Source organism: Saccopteryx bilineata, chromosome 10, assembly GCF_036850765.1.
Source record: "Saccopteryx bilineata isolate mSacBil1 chromosome 10, mSacBil1_pri_phased_curated, whole genome shotgun sequence".
Lineage (NCBI taxonomy): Eukaryota > Metazoa > Chordata > Mammalia > Chiroptera > Emballonuridae > Saccopteryx > Saccopteryx bilineata.
This window is the reverse complement of record NC_089499.1, coordinates 37,855,881-37,880,336: the sequence shown is the minus strand read 5'-3', so window position 1 is coordinate 37,880,336 and position 24,456 is coordinate 37,855,881. Positions and strand designations below refer to the sequence as shown.

Genomic DNA, 24,456 nt, shown 5'->3' with positions numbered 1-24,456 from the left:
TTTTGTGGGATACTTGAACTTGTTATTTTGCAATATGTTTATGTTTCATTACCTCCACTACCCCACTGCTCTCACCATTACTAGTAATTCTTGGCCTCTTTCAATAAATATCACCAGCTCACGTCATAACATCTTTTCAAAAATTCTGAGTTGGTTCAAGAGTGCCACCTACTGGATAGAAACAGTAGTAAATAATTTGGGGTCTGGGCATTCTATGGTCAGTGTGTGCTGGCTGCAGGGAATATTTAAGTAGTATTTTTACATATATTATTATATAACTTGAACCTCACAAAAATCCTGGGAGGTAGATTTTTAAAATCCCATGTTATAGGAAGTAAATTGAAGTTCTTTTTTCCCCGTCTTTGGGGATGGAAATGCTTCTTTTCCCTCCACATTATTTAATACTAGATTTTCAACAACTTTGATTTCCAGTGTGATCTCTGAGTAGTACACAAAACTCCCAAAATGGGTACCTTGTGCTTCCTTGTCATTCTAAGGATTGGGGATGCAAATATCAGTAATAACAAAAATAATTAGTAATAACTTGTAAATGCTTTATTATAATCTCTTCTGTATGCCATTTGATTTTGGATTATCATTGAAAGAGACCTGTCTTTCTACTCCTTTTCTTAAGCAGTCTCACTGAATAGCATGGTTTTTTTCATAAGCAGTGATTCATAGTTCCATAATGTGTCATTACATGAGGTTCAAAATTGCTACTCTCTGTGGTGTCTGAGGATGAGTACCTCTGTGTATTCCTGATGACTTTGATAAGGAAAATTGCCTAATGATTGGAGAGATAGAAAGGAAAGAAAAAAGTTAGCTCTACATTATGAGGTAGATTAAAAATTTCAATATGGAACATCTATAATGGAGATCCGTACTTTATTGTGATATTCACCGGGGCTTTAACCTAGTTATCATGTCTACATGCATTTCATATGTATGGAGAAAGGAAATTTCTCATTGACGCTGACCTGACAAATATTTCTCTTGTTTGCAGCATCAGTGCCAGCAGCAGTTCCCAAGGGCTATCTCAGCCATCTACTCAGACAACTCAGTATCTGAGAGCAGACACACCCAACAATGCAACTCCTATTACCAGTAAGAGTTAATTTAATTCTAAAGATGATTTGCTAAAGTCATCTGTGCTCTGTCAGTGGTCCTGTGTGGTTAGTTACTTATGGGACTGTGTACCATGCTCTGTACATAGTATCTCACGAGTGCAGACTTGAGCTCCATCTTCAGCTTGTGCTTTCTAGAGCATTGAATGCACATTCTAAAATTGGAGTATGAAAACGAAAATTTAAGTTTAATTGCTAGATTTGGTTTTGCAGCGATTTCCATAGATTAATTATATTAAAGGGGCTACAAAATCACTTCTGTAGAAATTCAAAAGGAAAGTTTTAAGATCTTTAGGTCAAATAAGCCAATGAGCTGCACAAAGTCCAGAGACTTGGATTTTAATAAATTGTTTGATGGTCTAATGGGCTATGGGAAGGACTTTATATTATAGTTTCCTGGTCAGAATGGGACACGAGCTGCTATTAGAATTGAGGGCTTGAGATCTGACTTTTTTATTATTATTATTTTAATGATTTCAGAGAGAGGAAAGGAGAGAGTGAGAGAGAGACAAGAACATTGTTCTATTCCTGTGCCCTGACCAGGTATTGAACCAGTAACTTCTGTGCTTCAGGACGATGCTCTAACCAACTGAGCTATCTGGCCAGGGCTGATTTTCTTTCTTTTTTTTTTTTTTGAAGAGGCTTTTGATAAAAGTTTTTATACTGTAACATGTAGGTATTTAGGGGAAAGTTATTGTTCTTGGAGTAAAATTTAAACATAAAGAGGAATTAGTCACCATAAAAATAAGAAACAGTATAATCATAAGGATAGCTGTCGCAAGTCAGGGGTCCGCTTGTTGGAGCTGTTGATTAATTAGGTTCTTATAAGCAGTTAACTGCTGTCTTCCTTGGGCCAGCTGTTTCCTCTAATAAACTAATACTGAGAATATCTGTTCTTCACCCAGTGCCCTGTTGTGGTCTTTCAATACCATTTCCCAGTAAAAAGAACCAGAATTCTTTGGAGAAATGGATGATTCCAGGACTGGGTCAGGAGTGTACGATAAACCTGGACATGTTGCTGAACCAGAAATCAGGGAAGCTATGAAAGACTTGAAGAGCTCCCCAAAATGGGCCCATTTGAGCATCTAAAGGAATAATGACTGCATTGGATTGTAACATAAAATGTGTAAAAATCTACAAGTTTATAATGATACCTTTTTAAAAAATTGATCATTATAAGGTAACCAAGGCACCAGTAATACCTTACTCTGATAACTGGCTACAGAGCTGTATATCAGAGTAACCAGCAGTGCTGGTTCATGAAACAAAATGTTTCTTTACAAAAGATGCTTAGCTAATAAGTGTGGATGGAATGATAGAATTAGAAATTATATTTGTAATCCCAATAAAATATTTGATTCAGGAAAAGATCATCACCCTATGAACAAAGGGAAATGAGGACTTTACCATTTGAGCAATCACTGTCACCACCTGAATCCACTAGTGAAACTTAGCATCACGAAAGGTAGGACAAGTACTGTAGATGTTTTGCATTCCCAGATGTGAGGCACCACCCTGGGGTCTCTTGTTTTCCCTCCTACCTTCAAGAGTTACCCTGGATCTAATCAGATCTAATCAAGGCTATAGAACTCATTGACAATTCACAAGAAATACAGAAGTTAAATAATGTTTGAAAATGCAGATGCCAGATATTCTTTGAGATAACTGTCTGGTGTCTTTAATAAGACAGTGGCAAGAAAAAGAAAAGGGGAAGAGGGGCACTCTAGGTTAAAAGAACTTTTAAAAAAGTCATAACAGCAGTTGCCATCACCACCAGCAAAAGAAAGAAAGAAATATATGCTCTTTAGGAAATATGATAGATGTAAAAACAGTCTAGACTAGCCAGCATAAACATTGTTTTTAATGTTCAGATGTCAAGCTTTGTTCATTAGAGTCAATTTGATTATGGATATAATCTTAAAGAGGCAGATAATTATTAAATGTGCTAAAAACAAAATACTTTTTAAAAAGTCAGTGAGAATATTATTTTAAAAATTTTAAATTTATTAATTTTTATAGAGAAAAGAAGGTAAAGAGAGAAAGAAACATCACTTTGTTTTTCTTCATGCATTCATTGGATTACTCCTTGAATGTGCCCTGACCAGGGATCAAACCCGCAATCTTGGTGTATTGGGAATGGCACTCAAACCAATGAAGCTATCTGACCAGGGCAGGAATACATTTATTTATTAAAATACTTTTTAGTTACCATCAATAAAAAATGTCCTTGTTTCTGTGGACATTATTTTAAGTACATAGATAAAAAAAACATACTTTTATATACAATACTTATTATATATGGTAAAACAAGTACTTAAAAAACTCAATGGAAATACATTAGTTTATAAATAAAAAAGAGAAAAGAGCAGAAAACATTTGAAGGCATAATGGTCAAGAATTTTCTAAAATAACAAAACACAAAGACCACAGATTCAAGAAACACAGAGAACTCCAGGCAGGAATAAACAGATACAAATACATTGTACTCACATACCCAGACATATTATCGTCCGTCTGCTGATCAGTGCAGTCAGGTGTTGTCAGGCTAGTCCGTCCATTATATATGTAGTTCCCCACGCCTTTCATGTAGTTCTAGCAGCTGTTATGATCATTGTCTATCTAAATCCACCAATTCTTCTGGGACTTTCCTTCCCCATACCTCCCAAAGCAGAGAAGTTAGTTATTAGAGATACCATTCCAATTTCCCTTGGATCTTCCTTTTAATCCACCTTTTTTTTTTGCAAAATAAATTTTAATTTATGGCTAGAAATTTTGTTTTTGCTGTGTGTCAGTATATTAAAAAATGAATGGGGCCCTGGCCGGTTGGCTCAGTGGTAGAGCGTCAGCCTGGTGTGCCGAAGTCCCGGGTTCGATTCCCGGCCAGGGCACACAGGAGAAGCGCCCATCTGCTTCTACACCCCTCCCCCACTCTTTCCTCTCTGTCTCTCTCTTCCCCTCCCGCAGCCAAGGCTCCATTGGAGCAAAGATGGCCCGGGCGCTGGGGATGGCTCCTCGGCCTCTGCCCCAGGCGCTAGAGTGGCTCTGGTCGCAACAGAGCGACGCCCCGGAGGGGCAGAGTATCGCCCCCTGGTGGGCGTGCCGGGTGGATCTCGGTCGGGCGCATGCGGGAGTCTGTCTGACTGTCTCTCCCCGTTTCCAGCTTCAGAAAAATACAGGAAAAAAAAATGAATGGGAGTTAAGGGAACCTGAAAAACATGAATCTCACAATGGTATGACCAGGCAGGCTGTATGAATAGAATGTTAGAATGATTAAATTGATTATGTAGTTTGTTAGAAAAGACATTTTTACAAGCATCTCTTCACTTGAAAAGTTTTGTTTGTTTATTTTTGTCAGGAGACTATATTAGATAATATTTTGGGAAGTAGACAGTTCATAATATGGATTAATTCCACAAATCAAAATTTATTTCATTTGGCTGACAAGCAGTTGAAATGGTGATAATGGTAATATTATTTTAGTGCTTCTTATTTTAATTCTGTAATTTAAGATTTTGGGGTAGGTGGAAAAGTGTTTCTTTAAAATTGAGTATGGCATACCTTCATAAGTAATTCCCCTTGCTCACATGTGTGTCTTTTTCCTTTTGTGATGGTTCATTCTGGTAACTCGGGTCCTGAGGTCCTGACTGAGTTAGCTGACCCTGATGCCTTAATAAGGGTATTTATATTGCTTGGTTTGGCTTTGTTGGCTCCTCAGGTTATCCCACTTTGCGGATAGAGAAGAACGACCTGCGAAGTGTCACTCTTTTGGAGGCCAAAGCTAAGGTGAAGGACATAGCAATATCCAGGGAGAGGATAACTCTGAAAGATGTACTCCAAGAAGGTACTTATTATCTCAAAATCAGGTTTTCAGGGCAGATTTAATGTTAGCATTAACAATTTTTTTGTTTCAAATTGTAAGAATTTTATTTTGTGTCTAAAGATAGAAAGCAGTGTATGATTTATTTCCTTTATAAAACTGATTTTTATTTTCCCCTTGTTTAGGTCTTTAATTTGCCTTAATACAGCTTTAGTATAATTCTTGATTTTCAAGTATGTTAAAACATATACATTAATATTTGTTACATTTAAAGGATATATTCTGTTTAGTTCTTTTTTAAAAATATCAGTACCTAGCAGGCCTCTGAAATACTCTGAGTAGTTTTCTTCTGTGACAGACAGTGTGAGAGTTCAAGCAGAAGGGGCATTGCATGGCCTTTGGAATTACACCCAACTTCCAATCCTGTTCCCATGGGATACTATCTGTTTGACCTTGGAGAAATCACTTAATATCTTCTATGTCCCGTATTTGCTTCTGTGAATTTGGACTACATTGTCTACTCTTAGGCTAGCTATGAAGATTAGATAAAGTAATGCATATTAAATGCACTACCACAGGCTAGGTGTTTGGTAGAGAGTATTGCCTTTTCTCTCCCCACTTGTTGGTCTTTGCTTTCTGTTTTGAGTTTTAGGGTATTGGTTGGAGAGACGTTGAAAGAAGAGGACAGAAATTAATAATAGAATGCTTTATTGAGCTCTTCAAGTTGTTAAATACAGAATTACTCTATTCCCCCTTCTGTAATTCATTTTGGAATGTTTTGGATGCATATGAGTCATTTGAATTTGTCTATTGATTGGGATGCTTTTAGAGCAGTCATAGCTAACTAAGTGAGGGTCTTGAACTGTCCCCTAATGGCAAATAGTAATTAGTAAAAGCAGATTTTTTTTTGGCAAGTGTTTATTGATGGAATGATTTTAGAGAGAGAGGAAGGAAGAGAGAGAGAGAAGAGAAACATCAGTTTGTTGTTCCACTTATTTATGCATTCATTGGTTGCTTCTTGTCTGTGCCCTGACTGGGATCAAACCTGCAACCTTGGCATGTCGGGACAAGGCTCTAACCAACTGAGCTACCCGGCCAAGGCCTTCAAGCAGATTATTTTGTTGTCTGTTTTTGAATGTATGAGACTAGTTCATTTCTGTTCTTTGTCATTACTCTGAAGCTTAGCCTAGAAACTCATCAGTGCCTCTGGATACCCCAGTACTGAGCTTAAGTGTTCCTGGCTTTATCATTAGTTTATTTAGTATAATTCAGAAGGAGTTCTCCTAAACTTGTGAGATATGATATTTTTAAAAGCAAATTATTTGTAGTTATAAGGAACTTCTACCAGTCATTAAAAACAAAGATTTGGGTCTTTTTACTTTAGGGCTATATAGTAATGTTGATTACATATGCCCTTGGGTTATATTTTTTTTAAGTTACATTGTGCCAGAAAGTTTTGTACTTATAATTTTATGAAGGTTATTTTATGATCTCATTAGGGTTTTTTTTTTCCTTTTAGGTACTTTTGGGCGTATTTTCCATGGGATTTTAATAGATGAAAAAGATCCAAATAAAGAAAAACAAGCATTTGTAAAAACAGTTAAAGGTAGGAATTTTTTAATACTATTTCCATAATGCTTTCCTGTCTAAGGTGTCTCATGCCAACTAAATTTGCCACAAATTCTCAGTGGGCGCCACACTTTTATAAATAAGTCCATGCTAGTTTAGCACATATAAAACTATTAAGGAGATTTGGGTTGCTCTCATTAAGGTATAAGAAATAGAAGTTAATACATTAAGACATTAAACATTTGTTAGTTATTTATTACTCAGGTTTCTAGTTAAACTACATCCATTTAACTTCAGTGTTGCTATATATATTTTTTTTTTTTTTTTTTTAGAGAGAGAGATAGGGACAGACTGGAAGGGTGAGAGATGAGAAGCATCAGTTCTTCATTGCAGCATTTTAGTTGTTCATTGATTGCTTTCTCATGTGTGCCTTGACCAAGGGGCTCCAGCAGAGCGAGTCATCCCTTGCTCAAGCCAGCGATCTTGGGCTTCAAACCAGTGACCTTTAGACTCAAGCCAGCGACATGGGGTCACGTCTATGATCCCACGCTCAAGCCCGTGACCCCGCACTCAAGCTGGTAAGCCCATGCTCAAACTGGATGAACCCACACTCAAGCTGGTGATCTCTGGGTTTCATATCTGGGTCCTCTGTGTCCCCATCTGATGCTCCATCCACTGCGCCACCTCCTGGTCAGGCTTATTGTTGCTACATCTAATATTGTGGTTTTCCTAGATTAAAATTCTTTGTTTTTTCCATCTTAATAATACATTGTTAAGTAGGGGAAGGTAGAATTGGGCAGAAGGGGGATAAATAGTGATGGAAGGAGACTTGACTTTGGGTGGTGAACACAATACAATATACAGATGATGTATTACAGAATTACCGTATTTTCCCATGTATAAGATGCACCTTTTTTTCGAAAAATTTGGGGTCTAAAACTGGTGCGTCTTATACAGTGGTTGTAGAATTTTTTACTTGCATTTCCCGCTTTTTCACACTTGTTTTTGCACTCATTGTTGTAGATTTTTTTACTTGCATTTTACACTTTTTCGTGCCTGTTGTCTTTTTCAAATTTCAGGCCCCAAAATTAAGGTGCGTCTTATACATGGGAGCATCTTATACATAGAAATTTGGTATACACCTGAAACCTATATAATTTTATTAACCAAAGTTACCCCAATAAATTCAATTAAAGTAAACATTATTAATAGTTTTCTCTCCCCTTTCTCTACCTGCCTAATTCTGAGCACTATAAAGAAAAAAGATGACCCACTGCACCTTACGTGAATTACCTTCCTCTTGCCCCCCTCCCACTTTTGCTATTACACATAATGATAAAGAAAATATTTGTATCTATGTTTGGGGATTTGTTGGTATAGTTTTGCACATACAGCCATAGTTGTACTTGGCTGCACAAAGAAGTATTTATATTTAACATTCTGAAAGGTATTGCCAGATTGTTTTCTAAAAGGTAACACTAGTTTGTATTTTCATGGACATATTAACCATTTGGAGAAATGTGATACCTACTTTTTCAATTATTGATTTATATAAAATTTTAAATTAGAGATTCCCTATCAAAATATACTGGAATATTATTTATATATTTCCTAATGTTAGAAAATGAAATACTAGTAGGACTTGAAAACATTAGAATTCTAATTACTTATAATTGAAGAGCTTAAATTTTTAGTTAAGCTTATTTGCTTTTATTAAGAGAAAAATATAATTTACAATGTGTTTAATGTCTGATACTTTCTGATAAAGATTGAGATGACAAGATAATTTTGGAAAAACAAATTTAACATTTTGAATGCAACAATTGAGAGCAAAATTAAATTCAGTGTTAATGAATGGCGAGTAGGATGTGACATTTTTATGACATTTACGAAGTTAATTTATAAGAACTTGTTTCTAAATTTAAAAGAACTCATGGAAAGTATGAGGATTTATATTTATTGTTTCTAAAAAGTTAGGTTGTACTAATATAACAAAAGTTTTTTGGAATTTGATTTCTTTGAACGCAGCAAAATTGCTAATTTAAGGATGGTACAAACACACACCACTTACACCTTCTATCTTTCTAAGTAACTGGTTTCATTACATTGTTCAGTATTTTATTTACCCACCTTTCCTAGCCCCAAAACTATTTTAAAGGTGAATGTTTAGATTAGGTCCCACTAGATTTTCTCATTAGTTTTGAAGGATAATGTGCATATTACTCTTTGTAAATGTAAAATTTGAACCCTGAGTTTAATAACCATTGCCTTTGGTTATACATTTCCCATTTATTTAAGGAAACATTTCTCCTTAGTTGTAATATTTCTTCTGGGGTATGTAAATATTCTATGGACAGTTTAGAACTGGGCTATTATTAATTTGTTCTGATGAAGCTTGAATTAACAAAAGAGATTTCTGTACAGAATTGGGTTGATTTAGGGTTGGAAGGGGAGAAAGAAGGAAATAATAGTGATAAGAAAACACAATGTGGATACTGGGAATGTTTCACAAGATAAGATTTCTCTTTCCTTGTACACTTGAATTATAGTCACTTACTTGTTTCTACACCTTACCACTGTAATTACAATGTTCTCTTTGAGCTAGACGGAAATGAGAGAAAGCACAGTGAGTCCTCAGCCAAGATACGGTCGTGGTCTGCTTGGGAAGCAGAGAGGAAGTGCACTGACCACAGCCCATGCCCTCGGGTTGTTAGATAACTCCACATGATTATCTCTGAGATCTATTCCTTCACAATGTTAGTTTTATTTTGAATTAAACCTACATAGAACTGACAGTTCTTTCACAAATGAAGCATGTATACTTCATTACAGGCTACCCAATTGGAAGTGCAGCTTAAAATGCAAAAGATAGGTTGTAAAGTGATCATTGACAATACCTTTAGACATTGCACTTTGGCTCCTTAAAAAATTCATAGTCTTATACAGACACTTAATATTCCAATATAAATTTCTCGAGATCAAAGTTAGGAATCTGAATTTCACACTAGATTATGAAATTGAATTTCATAAAGTAAATTAATTAGTTTGAGGTTATTAGTGTTAAGTTCTTATTTTCTTTAATAGCTAATTTTTTTAACATGTTTTTTAAATCATTTTGTAGCTTTTAGAATGTAAATTATAGTATTTTTTCAGATGTATACATTCTGAAGGTAAATCTTTCAGTTTAATTTAAAATGAAAAGACTAGGACTAGATGGGGAGAGGAATCTGGAAAAATTTTTTTCTTAGAAAAAATAAAATTATTTTTCTTCCAATTCAAAGTTTCCTTAGATCATCATCCCACGCAGGCATCTCTTGCTTTATATAACATGTTTATCAAAGTTGAAAAATATTATGCATAAAATGACATCTTGAAATTATCTTTTGTGTTACTTGGATCTCTGTACCTGTTGATGGGAAGGAAGGCAAACTCTTGACCAATTGGGTGTGGACCTCCAAGTATTATTACTAGTTTTCAATCCTGAAAAGATCCTACCTGCCCCCAAATAGTCTTGACTGTAATTTTGTTTACAATTGTTTAGATTACAGAAAGAGTAATAAGGCTCATTCTGCCTTTTACCAAATGATTCTAAATGTTAAGCCATTTTTTGACAACTAGACTTTCGTGTGAATCACCTTTTCTGAAGAAGTACCAAGTGTTTCGCATTCTTGGCTTTGTCCACTTCTTTGATATTCCTACAGAAGTCTTAACCGAGGGAAGCGGTCTGGAATGGGGAAACTGATAACACGTAGTGGGAGAGGGAGTGACTGATTGATTCCATAGGGTAGACTTGGAAGTAAATGAAATTTGCAATTTCTCAGCTTTGACAGCTCCACTTTTAAGGAATGAATGTGACTTGTACTCATAGTGCCTGGGTTCAGTGTTCTAGATTTTGCTGTTGATGCAGCATTTTACTAGGCAGGGCTCGGATGTGGGTGTCGGCTGTGCCAATCTATATCTCTTTTTCCCTCTTAATGCATTGATCAGAAGCTTTATAAAGTACTGTTACTAGTTTTACTGTTGACATACAAACCAGTTATTGGTTTCTTCGGAAGTTTTTTTTAAGGATACACTGTATTCTTAAGTTTGTTTTTGGTATCTAAAGTCATTTTTTTAAAAAGTTGACACTCATATTTAATGTTATAATGAAAATATACTGTTTACTTAACGGAAATTTTCTTTTCAAACAGTGGAGAAATGTCTCTTCAGTTGTTTTATTTTTCATTGTTTTGTATGAACTCCTTAAAGACGGGGGACAAGAAGGAAATTAGCCCTTTATGTGTCTCTTATGGTCTGTTACTAACTTTCTCTACTTTGTTTATGGAACCTTAATTTCTAATTTTTCTGTGGTCAAATTTATCTTTAATGGCTTCTGTTAATGTCCTATTTAATGAAACATTACTGCAATAGAATTTTAAGCGAGACTTATTTAAATTTACTTGTGAAACTTTACCTTATACTCTGAAATAATTATTTACTAATAGCAGAAAATATTAGTGTCATATATGTAGTATCATTCACAACAATGTCTTCTTTATATAGATCAAGCTTCTGAAATTCAGGTGACAATGATGCTCACTGAAAGTTGTAAGCTGCGAGGTCTTCATCACAGGTGAGAGGAACAGCCACCAGCACTGGTTAAGGATGGTGACATTATTTACATTTTCATTTTAAGAACATTGGGATGTGTTCTGAATTGAAAGCATTTTGGAATAGGTTGGTTTTCTTCTGAGTATTAAAGTGAAATGCTGTTCATAGTACAAAATTTGAAGACACAGTAAGTATAAAAAAGACTATGTAAGCCTACATCTGGATAATCATAGCTAAGCTTTGGAGAGTTTATACTAACTATATACATATTTTTCCCTTTAAAAAATAGGTTAGTGATATACATGTGCTAAAAAGCTTTGTTAGGAAATCTTCGAACATAGAGAATGCTAAAGGCAAGCATAATAAACACAAAATGACTGTCTCTTAAATTCGTTGTCAGTTAACAGTTTGCCATTTTTGCTTTGTGTGGTTATATATATGTGTATGTGTATCATCTGTCTAGATAGATGATAGGTATTTGTAAGGAAGTATTTTAAAGTCAGACATCTCCACACTTACAATGCATTTCCAGCATGCATTTAAAAAATATTTTTCTATATAATCATATATGTACTGTTATCCTTAACAAGGTTAACATGCTTCTTGATATATCAAAACAATGTGTCTAACTTTTCATGTCAGTCAAGATAAATGTCCACATATAAAAGGGCTACATAGTAGTTCATTAAATGGATGTACCACCACATTTTCTTTAACCAATCCCTTGTTAGGTCATAGTATGATTTTTTTAAAGTTTTTCCTGTTTTCTCCATTGGCTTTAATAATAATAAAAAAAATAGTAACAACAACTACCGTTTATTGATCACTTGCTACATGCCAGCATGTGCTCTTTGATTTATGTGCATTTTATTTTTTTAATGATCATTAGAACCCTCCTAGGGATCTTTTATTATTATTCCCATTATAGAGAAGAAGATATTGGGCTTAGAGGAGTTAAGGAAATTATCCACAGACCCAGAGCTAGTAAGTAAGAGGCAGGACTCAGAGCCAGATACACCTAACAGCAGAGCCCATACTCCTACATAGCACATTAATATCCATCATAGTATGATTTTTAAAAAGATACTTGTAGTTCTGTGTGAAGGGTTTATTTTAAAATGCTTGATAGTAGTCCTCTTCATAGAGCTATAACTAAAGCTTTTACCTTCTAAGCCAAAAGGGGCTTAAATGTAGTGTCACAATGTGCAGCAGTATCAGTATTGAGGCAAGTTTATTTTTAACCCTATATAGAGTCAGATTAATTGGTAGCCTACTGAAAATTTAGTCACACATGTTTAAAAAATGGAATGGTGACCATCCTTGTTGGAAAATATTTATGGATTTATGGGGGGGGGGATGATGCTTACAAAAGGCTTCCTGCATTTTAATTTCTCTGTATTTGAGTGGTTACTTGAGTTCTACTATAAAAATAAATGACTATGCATAGTTTTACTTTTGAATTTTCTTTATACTTTGGTTCATATTTAAAGAATTTGAGCACTTAAAAAGAAGGCAGCATGCCTGACCAGGTGGTGACGCAGTGGATAGAGTGTCGGGCTGGGACACAGAGGACCCAGGTTCAAAACCCCAAGGTTGCCGGCTTGAGTGCGGGCTCATCTGGTTTGAGCACAGCTCACCAGCTTGAACCCAGTATTGCTGGCTTGAGCAAGGGGTCACTCGCTCTGCTGTAGCCCCCCAGTCAAGGCACATATGAGAAAGCAATCAATGAACAACTAAGGTGCCGCAGTGAAAAATTGATGCTTCTCATTTCTCTCCCTTCCTATCTGACTGCCCCTATCTGTCCCTCTTTCACACACACACACACACACACACACACACACACACACACACACAAAACAACCAGCAATAATAAGATCAATAAAATAGTAATGAAAGTAAAACTCAGTTTTTTGGCTTTGAGATGATGAAAAAGAAAATAAATAAGCCTAATAGTAAGGAGACAAATGGTTTTGCTGTGATTGAACATAAAACAACTCTTAGCTTCTGGGAAACCAGAGCTGAAAGAAACATTAAAAGCTGCTAAATCTGAGTATTAGAAGGGGAATAAACATAGATGTTCCTTAGGAGAAAAAAGTTTTTCTAGCTTCAAATTCTGAGGCAGATGTCTCATTAGGTTCAGTGTACACTTGGGACATTGGTTAATATAGTGAACAGATACACTTTTTAGTTTTATTGAAAATAAAAAAGCCAGGAACCTTTGGAAAAAATTGAACACACTGTATTGATGGACTGAAGATGTCCCTTTGGAAGGTTCAGGTCTAACGGTTTAAGAATGTTACCTTCCGTCAGCTTGATTACATCCAAGAGCGGAACTCATGTGCAGAGGAATGGATGGATAACTTCTCCTTCAGACTGCTTTTGAAAAAACACATTTTGTTTCCTCCAGGAAACAAAACAAGACCTAGGTAATGATTAGTGCAGGAAATGTCCCTTTTGACAGTGTTGGGAGTGCTTGATGCTCTGTTACACTGACTCTAGTTGAAAGAGCCAAAGTGTTTAATACTAGTATATATAATGTTAACCTAGTTCTTAGGTCCCTAGCCAGCTTTCTTACCCTGATGAAAGGTCTGCACCACTTCAGCTCAGAAATGGGCAGCAAGGGTAAATGTGGACAAAGACAGGTTTTCCCAGGAAGCAGTTTATAGCCATTGTAGCCCAGAGGTGCTTTGAGTAAAAATGTTCAGATCAAGCATTTGCAGCATTTTCCCATGTGGCTTTAAGCTCCAGTGTTTTCCAGCAACCCAGCAAGATAAATTAGCAGCCCAGTATACCATTAGATGATGGAATGGACAGACAGACTGAATTGGGGTTACTTTAATACTGGGCGTTCAGTGATTGGGAAAGTCTTCTAAATGTCACATATAGTTTGATCATAGTTAATTGTGTTTCCTGGCTATAGAGTGATACCAGAACTCCTAGTTTTTAATGAGCAAAACCATTGTAAGTATGTGGAAAACATTGTTCTTTCCACTCATTGCAATAGTTCATTTTATTTTTTATAGCTATTTAAAAAAATTTTTGTATTTTCTTTATTGATTTTAGAGACAAAAAAAGGGAGGGAGAGAGAGAGGGAAAGAGAGAGAGAGATGCATTGATTTGTTGTTTTACTTATTTATGCACTCATTAGTTGATTCTTGTATGTGCCCTGACCAGGGATTGAACCTGCAACTTTGGCATGTCAGGAGGACACTCTAACCAACTGAGCTACCCAGCCAGGACTTCATTTCATTTTTAAGGGGACAAAGGCCTACTACACATTTCTTTTTGACCTCTGATGTCTAAACCTTTCATGCTGTATACATGCATTTGTCTATTCTTTCTTTCATTTAATTCATTAAGTGCCTATTTTGTACTAGGACCTCTCTGCTAGGCATGAGGGATAAAAATGAAATAACTATCTTCAGTGATCATATCATACATAGCCTGGTTTTAAATTTCATCTTTTTAAAAACTAGTTTTGTTATGTAATTCCATGTGTAAAACATGTTTACTTTATATTTTAACATTCCATGATTAAAATGAATTGTAAAGTGTTGAAATATTTTAAAGCGTTTTGAAGGGTCTTCTTTTTACTCCTTCCACTGGAATTTGTGAGAATAATTTTTATGATGTTAAAATAGCTGCATAAATAAAAAGATGGCTATCAATCTATTTTTAATTACATCATAAGTGGTTCATATCAAAGTACTCTAACTTGTAGTTTAGTGCTCCATTGGCACAAGGGTGCCTGATGGCGGCCACCTGTCATACTGAAGGTCTTAAAGCTCTGACTCCTGGAGGACACTTAGTAAGATGGGGCTCTTGTCTCCATTCCCACAGCATCTCCCCTTCCTCTGCGTTGTTTTCCTCTGCAGCACCTGCTTCTGTCTCATCCACCCCTCTCAGATCCCAGGCCTTCCTCTTTATCCTCCTTTCCTTTATAAAATGGGCAGAATGAGGGACAGCCATTTGTACTAGGAAACATTTTCATGTACTTGTTACCGTTCCCAGAGGAGATTTTAATCCCCTAATGATAGAAGAAATGACTTGATCTTATCTAGCAAATTTATTGTGCCTGGATTAAATGCCTTAAACTCTGCTCAGTGAATTTCAGTCATGAGGAAAGGAGCAGAGAGAAATAATGGGGGTGGGGGTGAGTAAAGGGATTGGGCAACTAACTCTTCATATCACCCCTGAAATGCTCATTTAAACCCAGATGCATACTTGCTGTAGTCATTTGAGTGTGCATGGACTTGCTGTGAAAAGAGGCTGTGTCATCTCCCCTGCACTCTCTTTTGTTCCCCTGGGAGGAAGTCCAGAGGAAAGTGTAAGATACGGTTTTTATTCCTTATGTACTACTATAGTTGCTGTTTGCCCATGACAGATTACCTAACCTAGCATGCGTTTCCCACCTGTAAAGTGGAGCTGACCATCACTCCGCCCTCAGGCTGTAACACAAGCAGAACCTTACAGAGAGGCACCTCTACAGGTTCTCTGATTTCTGAGGCTGCCCTTTCCCAGCTCCGCAGGCCAGTGCTTTCTCTGTTAGTAACACCTGCACAGTCTCCCTTGTGCACTCTTGATCAGGCCAGAATTGTGTGATGGTAATTTCAAAAGAGATTCATGCGCAACTGAGACAGTTTAGGAAACACAGAAAAGCCAGTTAGAAATCATCCAAAGTCTCACAACTCAATTCAACAACCTTAATTCTTGGCATATTTCTGTGCAGAGTTTTATTTATTTTTCTCTTGCTTTCCTATGTGATCAGCTTTTACCCATACTCCCTTAGCCCTTATTTCTGAGCGTTTTCTTGGTACATACTACCTATTATGTGGGTGTACTCTCCATTACTTAGCTTTGGACATTCAAGTTGTTTGCAACTTTTTGCTATTAAGATGCATTAACTCTCCTTGTTCATGTAGCTTTTTATTTCCTTATTGAACATCTTCAAAAGCAGAATATGCTAAGTTAAGGAAGAGGAATGTTTTTATGGCTATGTTATTTCTGTGTTTATTGAATATTAGAAGCTTTTTTTTTTTTTTTTTTTTACAGGGACAGAGAGAGAGTCAGAGAGAGAGATAGATAGGGACAGACAGACAGGAACGGAGAGAGATGAGACACATCAATCATCAGTTTTTCGTTGCGACACCTTAGTTGTTTATTGATTGCTTTCTCATATGTGCCTTGACTGTGGAGCTACAGAGGACCAAGTGACCCCTTGCTCAAGCCAGTGACCCTAGGTCCAAGCTGGTGAGCTTTGCCCAAACCAGATGAGCTTGCGCTCAAGCTGGCAACCTTGGGGTCTCGAACCTGGGTCCTCCACATCCCATTCCAACGCTCTGTCCACTGCGCCACTGCCTGGTCAGGCGGGTGCTTGTTTTTTATGTTATAGAATTTGAGGTATAAGGTGTAAAAATAAGAGGTTTGTTAGTTTTGCCTTATAGGAATTTTCAGTGTAGTGGGAGGATGAGGTAATTATATAAAAACTTAAATAACTGTGGTGAAAATTCGCGGGTTTTTTTTCCAGATACCATTAGAAAAGGTGTCATTAGGCAATAGGATGAAATTTGCCATAGAAATTAAAAAAGGATGAAGATTATTTACCACATGTTTCACTTTGTTTGCACATTATGTCAACATTTCGTGGTTAATGGGATTCTTATGTTAGAGGTATGGAAATTGAGGCCAAAGCACTTGGTTCCACATGTTTATTGGTAAATTATGGATCTGGAAATCAGATTCTGAATACTATGTGCCCTGCTAAGACCATCTTGCCTTTTTTGACAGTTTCATCCTCTTAGATATTCTTTCCACAGTGTGCATTGGGCTTTTTTTAGGTGTGATGATAGACAAAATGGGATATTATCATACTGTGCTGCTCGTCAAACATTTGTCTCTGATATCCTTTAGAGCAGGGGTAGTCAACCTTTTTATACTTACCGCCCACTTTTGTATCTCTGTTAGCAGTAAAATTTTCTAACTGCCCACCAGTTCCACAGTAATGGTGATTTATAAAGTAGGGAAGTAACTTTACTTTATAAAATTTATAAAGCAGAGTTATACCAAGTTAAAGCATATAATAATAATTACTTACCAAGTACTTTATGTTGGATTTTCACTAAGTTTGGCAGAATAAATCTTTATAAAACTTACTGTAGTTAAATCTATCTTTTTATTTATACTTTGGTTGCTCTGGTAGACCAGGTTGACTACCACTGCTTTAGAGTAAAAAGTTAAGTGTGACTAGAATGTGTCTTCAGAGGACTCAGTCCACAGGAAACAACTTTAAGTTTATAACTTTTCCCTGTCAAGAAGTGAATATATGGGAAACATTAAAGTCTGGTTTAAAAGAGCATTATAATTTTACATTTTTAATAGTAATCATGTTTTTAAGTATGTTAGAGATTTTCTTGTTTTATTTAAGGTTATCTTTATCTTATTGCTTTTTATTACAAATAAGTCCCTGAGATGTTAGATTTCACTGTGTTTCTCCTGATTTCTGATTATTTTACAGAAATCTTCTTCCTATTACCCATGTGTGTATAGAAGAAGGAGAAAGACCCATGGTGATATTGCCTTACATGAATTGGGGGAATCTAAAATTGTTTTTACGGCAGTGCAAATTAGTAGAAGCCAATAATCCTCAGGTGAGAAAAATTTGCCAAATATTAGTTATTTACCAGTAGCTTTTGATATCTTTGAAAGCATATATTTACATTCTTAAATATAAACTGGGTAAAGGCCTGAGAGAAGTTGTTCAAAGTGAATCAGATGTTTATAACCTGCTGGTTTGGAGGAAGGTTGTTTTATGATTCCTGCCTACAGATGTACACTTTGCTGGTGCTGAAATTTTTCCTTGTATACCATTGTGTGTTTATTCAGAATCACCTCAAGGCTGCTGTAATACCCTCTCAGTCATTTTTCTGATACCTTTTTTTTTTTCTTAAAGCAAGTGGAGGGAGACAGGCAGGGAGAGAAAGAAGAGAAGCATCAACTCATAGTTGCTTCATTTTAGTTAGGTATTGATTGCTTCTCACATGTTCCTTGACTGGGATGCTTCAGGCTGAGCCAGTGACCCTTGCTCAAGGCAGTGACCCCTTGCTCAAGCCAGCAATTTTGGGATCATGTTGGTGATCTCATGCTCAAGCCGTTGACCCTGTGGCTCAAGCTGGTAAGCCTGTACTCAAACCGATGAACACGTGCTCAAGCCGGTGACCTCTAGACACAAGCAGCTGTCTGTGATCCCATCTTCAAACCAGCGAACCATGCTTAAGCCAAATGAGCCCGTGCTGAAGCTGGTGACCTTGGGGTTTTGAAGGTCGCTCTATATACTGCATTATTTGGTCCATATTCAGAGCCATTTGTTCATATTGTACCAAAAGCTAGTGATGACTGGAAGGTATATTTTAATGTATTTAAGAGGTTAGTCATCTAAAACTGCTTGTGCACATAGCTGTGTAGCATTTGGTCAGATTCCAAACACTTATGATGGTAGTGGTGGTAAAGCCTGATAGGTGTTTTGCTGCCACTAATCTTACAGCACCATTAAGTTGGTTTCAAGGTTTATAATAATGTATTTGTTACAGTTGCCAGGAGAAAGTAGATTCAAAGGTTGCATTGAGTATTTGGCTTAGTATGTATATTTGAAATGCTTTGTAAATTGGAAAGATTAAAGCCGGGTTCCTAACAAGTGGTTTAGGCTGAAGCCCACGAGCATCACCTGGGGAAGAATTTCATTACTCAGCCCACAGTGCTGGCATACTGGCTCCAGAGTGGCATGTTAGCAGAGAGCTATAGGCTTGTATACATGTGAAAAAAGTCCCTTGGGGATAAGCTAATAAAAGCTATTTTAAAAGAAAAGTAGTTATTGAGTAATAAGCATTTGAAATATTACCTTGTGAATTAGCACTAAACAGATTCTTATGAGCAGCTACAATACATGTTGGATGTTGGGGAGATACACCTAACAGGTGAGAGAAGTAAATGGTAAATTACAGAATGGGAAGGACGATAATAGATATAAGTACAGGGAACATATTCTTAGTCAAAAAGTAGCTTTTTTTTTTTAAAAAACAGTGTGACGGTATTAAAAGTATTTGGGGATGGAGTAAGATTGCAGAATAGAATAAGCAGCTGCCATCATAATTTTGTGCTAACTGCAAACATCATCTTCTGTTACCACAGGCAATTTCTCAGCAAGACTTGGTACACATGGCTATTCAGATTGCCTGTGGAATGAGCTACCTGGCCAGAAGGGAAGTCATCCACAAAGACCTGGCTGCTAGGAACTGTGTGTAGGTGCCACAGGCTCATCTGTCTTTGATGTTTAGTATTCCTTGGAAGTGGGGTTCCTCCCAGAAGTCACAGTGGGAATTATGTTGTATTTAAGAGTCACCACGATCCATATTTTTTAAATACTCTGATTGCATTTGATACTTATGTCTTTACCTTTCAGCATTGATGACACACTTCAAGTTAAGATCACAGACAATGCCCTCTCCAGAGACTTGTTCCCCATGGACTACCACTGTCTGGGGGACAATGAAAACAGGCCAGTCCGATGGATGGCTCTGGAGAGTCTGGTTAATAATGAGTTCTCCAGCGCCAGTGATGTGGTGAGTGCTGGGGCCCCGGGGAGCCACAAAATGAAAGTGAGGCTGTTTCCTTTTTTTTTTTTAATTTTTTTAAATCTAGTAACTTTTCCCTGAAATTTTTCATTGAGAAAGCAAGTATAGTTAGCTGCCAGTCAGCCAGTTAATGGAGAGAAGCTGTGACCCAGACCATGGCCCATCACTGTACGCAATCTCACTTCATCCCCATGGTAGCCCTGTGCGGGGCACTGTTAACACTATGTGGTGCTGCTGTTATCTCAGTGCTAAAGGTGACAGCATTGAGGCTTAGAGAGGTCTCGAAGCATTGGATTATTTTTCTTTTCCTATTTAAGTCTCAGAATGACCAAGTGGTTCCCAGATCATAAAGATTTATTGTTTTCTTTTTTAAAATGATTTCTTCTAAGGATTGTGTCCTGTGTAATTTATGATGCCTCAGATGTCACTCCCTCACCCTTTGCCAGTGTCTTGGTGACTCGGCCCACTCAAGCAGATCCTGTCGTGGGGTTCTTTATACTTAGTGATGGCTAGTTTCAGAAACCACCTACACTTGTGGGCATTTTGCAGGCACTTCTAATAGTTTTTAACTTCTGTCACTTTTTGGTCTGATTTGAAAGATTTATTTATTTTCCTGCCTCTTGCTTGCTGCACTTCATTATTGTAGTGAACATTCAGAAATCAGGTTAAACTGCCGATAAGGTATAAGTACAGGGGGCTATGGGAACATATCCTTGGTTCATAGTAGCCTTTTTTAAAAAACAAACAAACACTTAGTGTGTAGGTATAAAGAAGAATTTTGGGAAGGCATGGGATTTGGAATAAAATAAGCAGCTGCCATGATAATTTTGTGCTAACTGCAAACACTGAATGATCACTCAGTGATATCGGTTAGTGTTACATATAAAATCTTAATGGAGCCACCATTCAACTTAACTACACTCAGTAATTGAAAGTATACTGCTCACAAAAATTAGAGGATATTTCAAAATGAATATGAAGCAATAAAAAAATATGACCTTTTTTATTAAATAAGAACATCAGAAAACGAACAAGTCAAAGAATGTTTTTCAATTATGCAAATGAATGCAAACCCAACTTTTATTTCATTGGTGAAAATGCACTATACAAAAGGCTGAAAGTACTGGAGTATCTGCACGTTCCCTGATCCCCTAATTTTTGTGAGCATTGTATTTAAGATTTCCATATTGAAAAGTTGACAATTTAAAATCCTTGAAATGAGAATGATTTGATAAGGGGAAAACCCTCTTTTGTTAATTAAAACCTACAGTTTTCCCCCTAGAAGCTAGGTTAGCTATTTGATATATTGTGCCTTTTTTACATAACAAGGGTCTTGATAAAATGTGTCCAAATGATATGGTGAAGAATTTACTTATATTGTTTTCTGACCTTTTTTTCTATTGAGGTCTTTTATTGTGCATATCTTCAACATACTTTCATTTAAAATCAAGCGCTCTCGGCCCTGGCTGGTTGGCTCAGTGGTAGAGCGTCGGCCTAGCATGCAGGGGTCCTGGGTTCAATTCCCGGCCAGGGCACACAGGAGAAGCACCCATCTGCTTCTCCACCCCTCCCCCTCTCCTTCCTCTCTGTCTCTCTCTTCCCCTCCCACAGCGAGGCTCCATTGGAGCAAGGATGGCCCGGGCGCTGGGGATGGCTCCTTGGCCTCTGCCCCAGGCACTAGAGTGGCTCCGGAGGGGCAGAGCATCGCCCCCTGGTGGGCAGAGCGTCGCCCCCTGGTGGGCGTGCTGGCTGGATCCCGGTCGGGCGCATGCGGGAGTCTGTCTGACTGTCTCTCCCCGTTTCCAGCTTCAGAAAGATTTAAAAAAAAAAAAAAATCAAGCGCTCTTAGCCCTGGCCGGTTGGCTCAGTGGTAGAGCATTGGCTCGGTGTATGGATGTCCCAGGTTCCATTCCTGGTCAGGGCACACAGGAGAAGCGCCCATCTGCTTCTCTACCCCTCCCCCTCTCATTTCTCTCTCTCTCTCTCTCTCTCTCTCTCTGTCTCTCTCTGTCTCTCTCTTGCCCTACTGCAACCAGGGCTCGATTGGAGTGAGTTGATCCTGGGCACTGAGCATGGCTCCATGGCCTCTGCCTTAGGCACTAAGAGGAACTCAGATGCTGAGCGTCAGAGGACGGAGCAATGCCTCAGATCAGAGCATCGCCCCCTAATGGGCTTGCCTTGTGGATCCCAGTCTGGGCACGTGCAGGAGTCTGTCTCCTCTCACTGAATAAAAAAAATAAATAATCAACCACTCTCTGAAAAAAATAATTACTTGACACACCAGATGGGCAGAGTGATCAGAAAGGGATGCTTTGCTTCTCCAGCAGCTGCAGAAGTTAACAGTGAATAGAGTCTTGCTTCGTGTTGCTAAATCATTCCCAGCCAGAGGCAATGGGGCATGTTAAAGGGCAGGTAGAGAAATGCATTCGGACTCCTAGATCCTGAATCTAAGCGCTCATCTTGTATAGCAGTGGGGAGCTAGGCCTAGTGAGTTTTTTCAGAGCTTTCATAATAGAATAAAACTTCTCTAACTTTAAAGTCAAGAAGTTAAAATTTTGAGGAAAACAGTACAAATATGCAAAGCAACTCACTCAGTTTTAATGGCTATCTAATGAAAACCTGGAATTTGAAGGGGGAGTGGAGGAAGGGGTTGCTTTTTCATTTTTTATTTTTCTCAAATGTGAAGCGAGAAAACAGAGCATGGCTTTAGGCCAGCACACAGCTGCTATATGAATGGCAGTAAGGACCAATTTGTACTGTTTGATAAGACACTTGCTTTGGGGGTTGCCAAAACGTTATTTAGAAGTTAGCTGTTTCTTGACCAGTTTCTACATTAAGCACAGCTGTTTTTATGGTGGGGTGGGATGGATTTAACTTTGGTTTTAGAACATAGTTTTAAAAAACAGTATCAGTTGAATTAGAGCTATATGGTTTTCATATTTACTCCTTTAGTAGGAAAGTCTACTCTGAACATTTTTAAATATAGAAAAGTAGAAAAATTTTTTCTTAGTGTTTTTTTGAAAATCTCATTTTATAGTTGATTTAAAAGGTTAATTCACTCATGTCTTCAAGATGTTGTTTTTTCAGTGGTTGATTTAAAATATATGTGGTTTTGTGACTCATTGAAATGTATAGCATAGTTGATTTAGTAGAAATTAGTTGTCAGTTGAGATAAACTCAAAACTAGTCTAATGGGCAGGAAATAGAAAATATTTCTTAGATGACAGTCTACAAGTATGCCACGTAACTACAAGATGAGGGATTGTTTGATTCTTCCTTATCGGAAAGAGTATTGATAGCTAATATTTCAGAGGGGTGTGCAGGATGGCCACTGGTTCTGGTTGCTTGTACAGTGAGAGTCCCCCGAATGTGCAGTGCTTCACTTAATGGGCTTAATTCTGTAAATAGGTATTCCATTTTATACTCAAGCACTGATACGAACTGTTTTTATAACACAAAAAAGTTTCAGAGGAACTCCAGAGCGAATATTAAATTAGACATACAGTTTTTGTTTTGTTTTTCTTTTTTTTTTTAAAGTGAGAGGAGGGAAAATAGTGAAGCAGACTGCCATGTGCACCCCGACGGGGATCCACTGGCAACCCCATCTGGGGCCCATGCTCCAGTACTAAGCTATTTTTAGCACCTGAGGCTGATGAGCACTTGACCAACCAAGCCATTTTTAGTGCCCAGGGCCAATGCACTTAAACCAATGGAGCCATGGCTGGCTGTGGAAAGGGAAGAGAAAGAGAACAGAGAAAGAGGGAGGGGTAGAGAAGCAGGTGGTCACTTCTCCTGTGTGCCCTGACCAGGAATCAAACCCAGGATGTCCATAAGCCAGGCTGATGCTCTGTTCAGTGAGCCACCAGCCAGCACCAACATACACTTTTAATCAGCGAGACTGTAGTTAGTAATATATATATAAGGTCTACCGGAAAGTTCTGTCCGTTTTTGGAATAAAACAAAATACAAATTTTTCTTACCGTCAATAAACTTTATTAAATAATATAATTGCATTATTAATGATTTCTTGCTGGTGTGAGGGCAATTTGTATATCCCATTTTTGAAAAACGTTTTATCTTTTGATGCGAAAAATTGAACCAGTGCTTGTTTGATATCTTCTTCATTTTTGAATTTTTTGCCCTTCAAAAAATTTTGTAAGGACAAAAACAAGTGATAGTCGGAGGGTGCTAAGTACGAGAATATGGTGGATGCGACAGACATGCTTCCGTAGCATTTCTTCCTTGTTGAAATTTGTAAAAATTACAGTGGCGTAAATGAACTTTTATCAGTAGCCATGGGAACACTATCGCTTCATATATAAGACTAACGTGAATCAACTTTGTTTTAGTTAATTTGCTTACATTAAGTGATAAAAATAGAGAGGCACACATGCGCCAAATAAACATGTGCTTACGTGTCAAAACTTGTGATAGAAACGGACAGAACTTTCTGGTAGACCTTATATTTCTAAGCAATGTGATCTATAACTCTTCATCTGTGTACACTGCCCTATATTAATTGCTGAAGGCCATATTGAAGATACATGGCTTAATTAAGCAAATATTTCAAAATTATATTTAAAATTAGTTATTTTTATGGTGATGGTATTTTATACATTTTGCAACAGTTCACACATTTTACATATGAATCCACCTTCCATCAGAATGTAGTCATACCAAATACTTGTTGCTACTTGATCATTTGATAGCTGTACTTTATTAAAAATCA

At 37.3% G+C, this 24,456-nt stretch overlaps 1 protein-coding gene across 2 annotated transcripts in view; it reads left to right on the top strand.

Annotated features, from left to right (window-relative positions):
- RYK (receptor like tyrosine kinase) overlaps positions 1-24,456 on the top strand; it is a 107,245-nt gene that overhangs the window by 58,440 nt on the left and 24,349 nt on the right. The window contains exons 7-13 of one of the 2 annotated variants that reach the window (XM_066245097.1): positions 1,004-1,104; positions 4,840-4,965; positions 6,461-6,547; positions 11,053-11,122; positions 17,615-17,747; positions 19,285-19,394; positions 19,556-19,715. In XM_066245097.1, the coding sequence (XP_066101194.1) occupies positions 1,004-1,104; positions 4,840-4,965; positions 6,461-6,547; positions 11,053-11,122; positions 17,615-17,747; positions 19,285-19,394; positions 19,556-19,715 (787 nt within the window). Of the gene's footprint in view, positions 1-1,003; positions 1,106-4,831; positions 4,966-6,460; positions 6,548-11,052; positions 11,123-17,614; positions 17,748-19,284; positions 19,395-19,555; positions 19,716-24,456 lie in introns of both variants that reach the window. The other variant, XM_066245096.1, reaches the window with a different exon arrangement.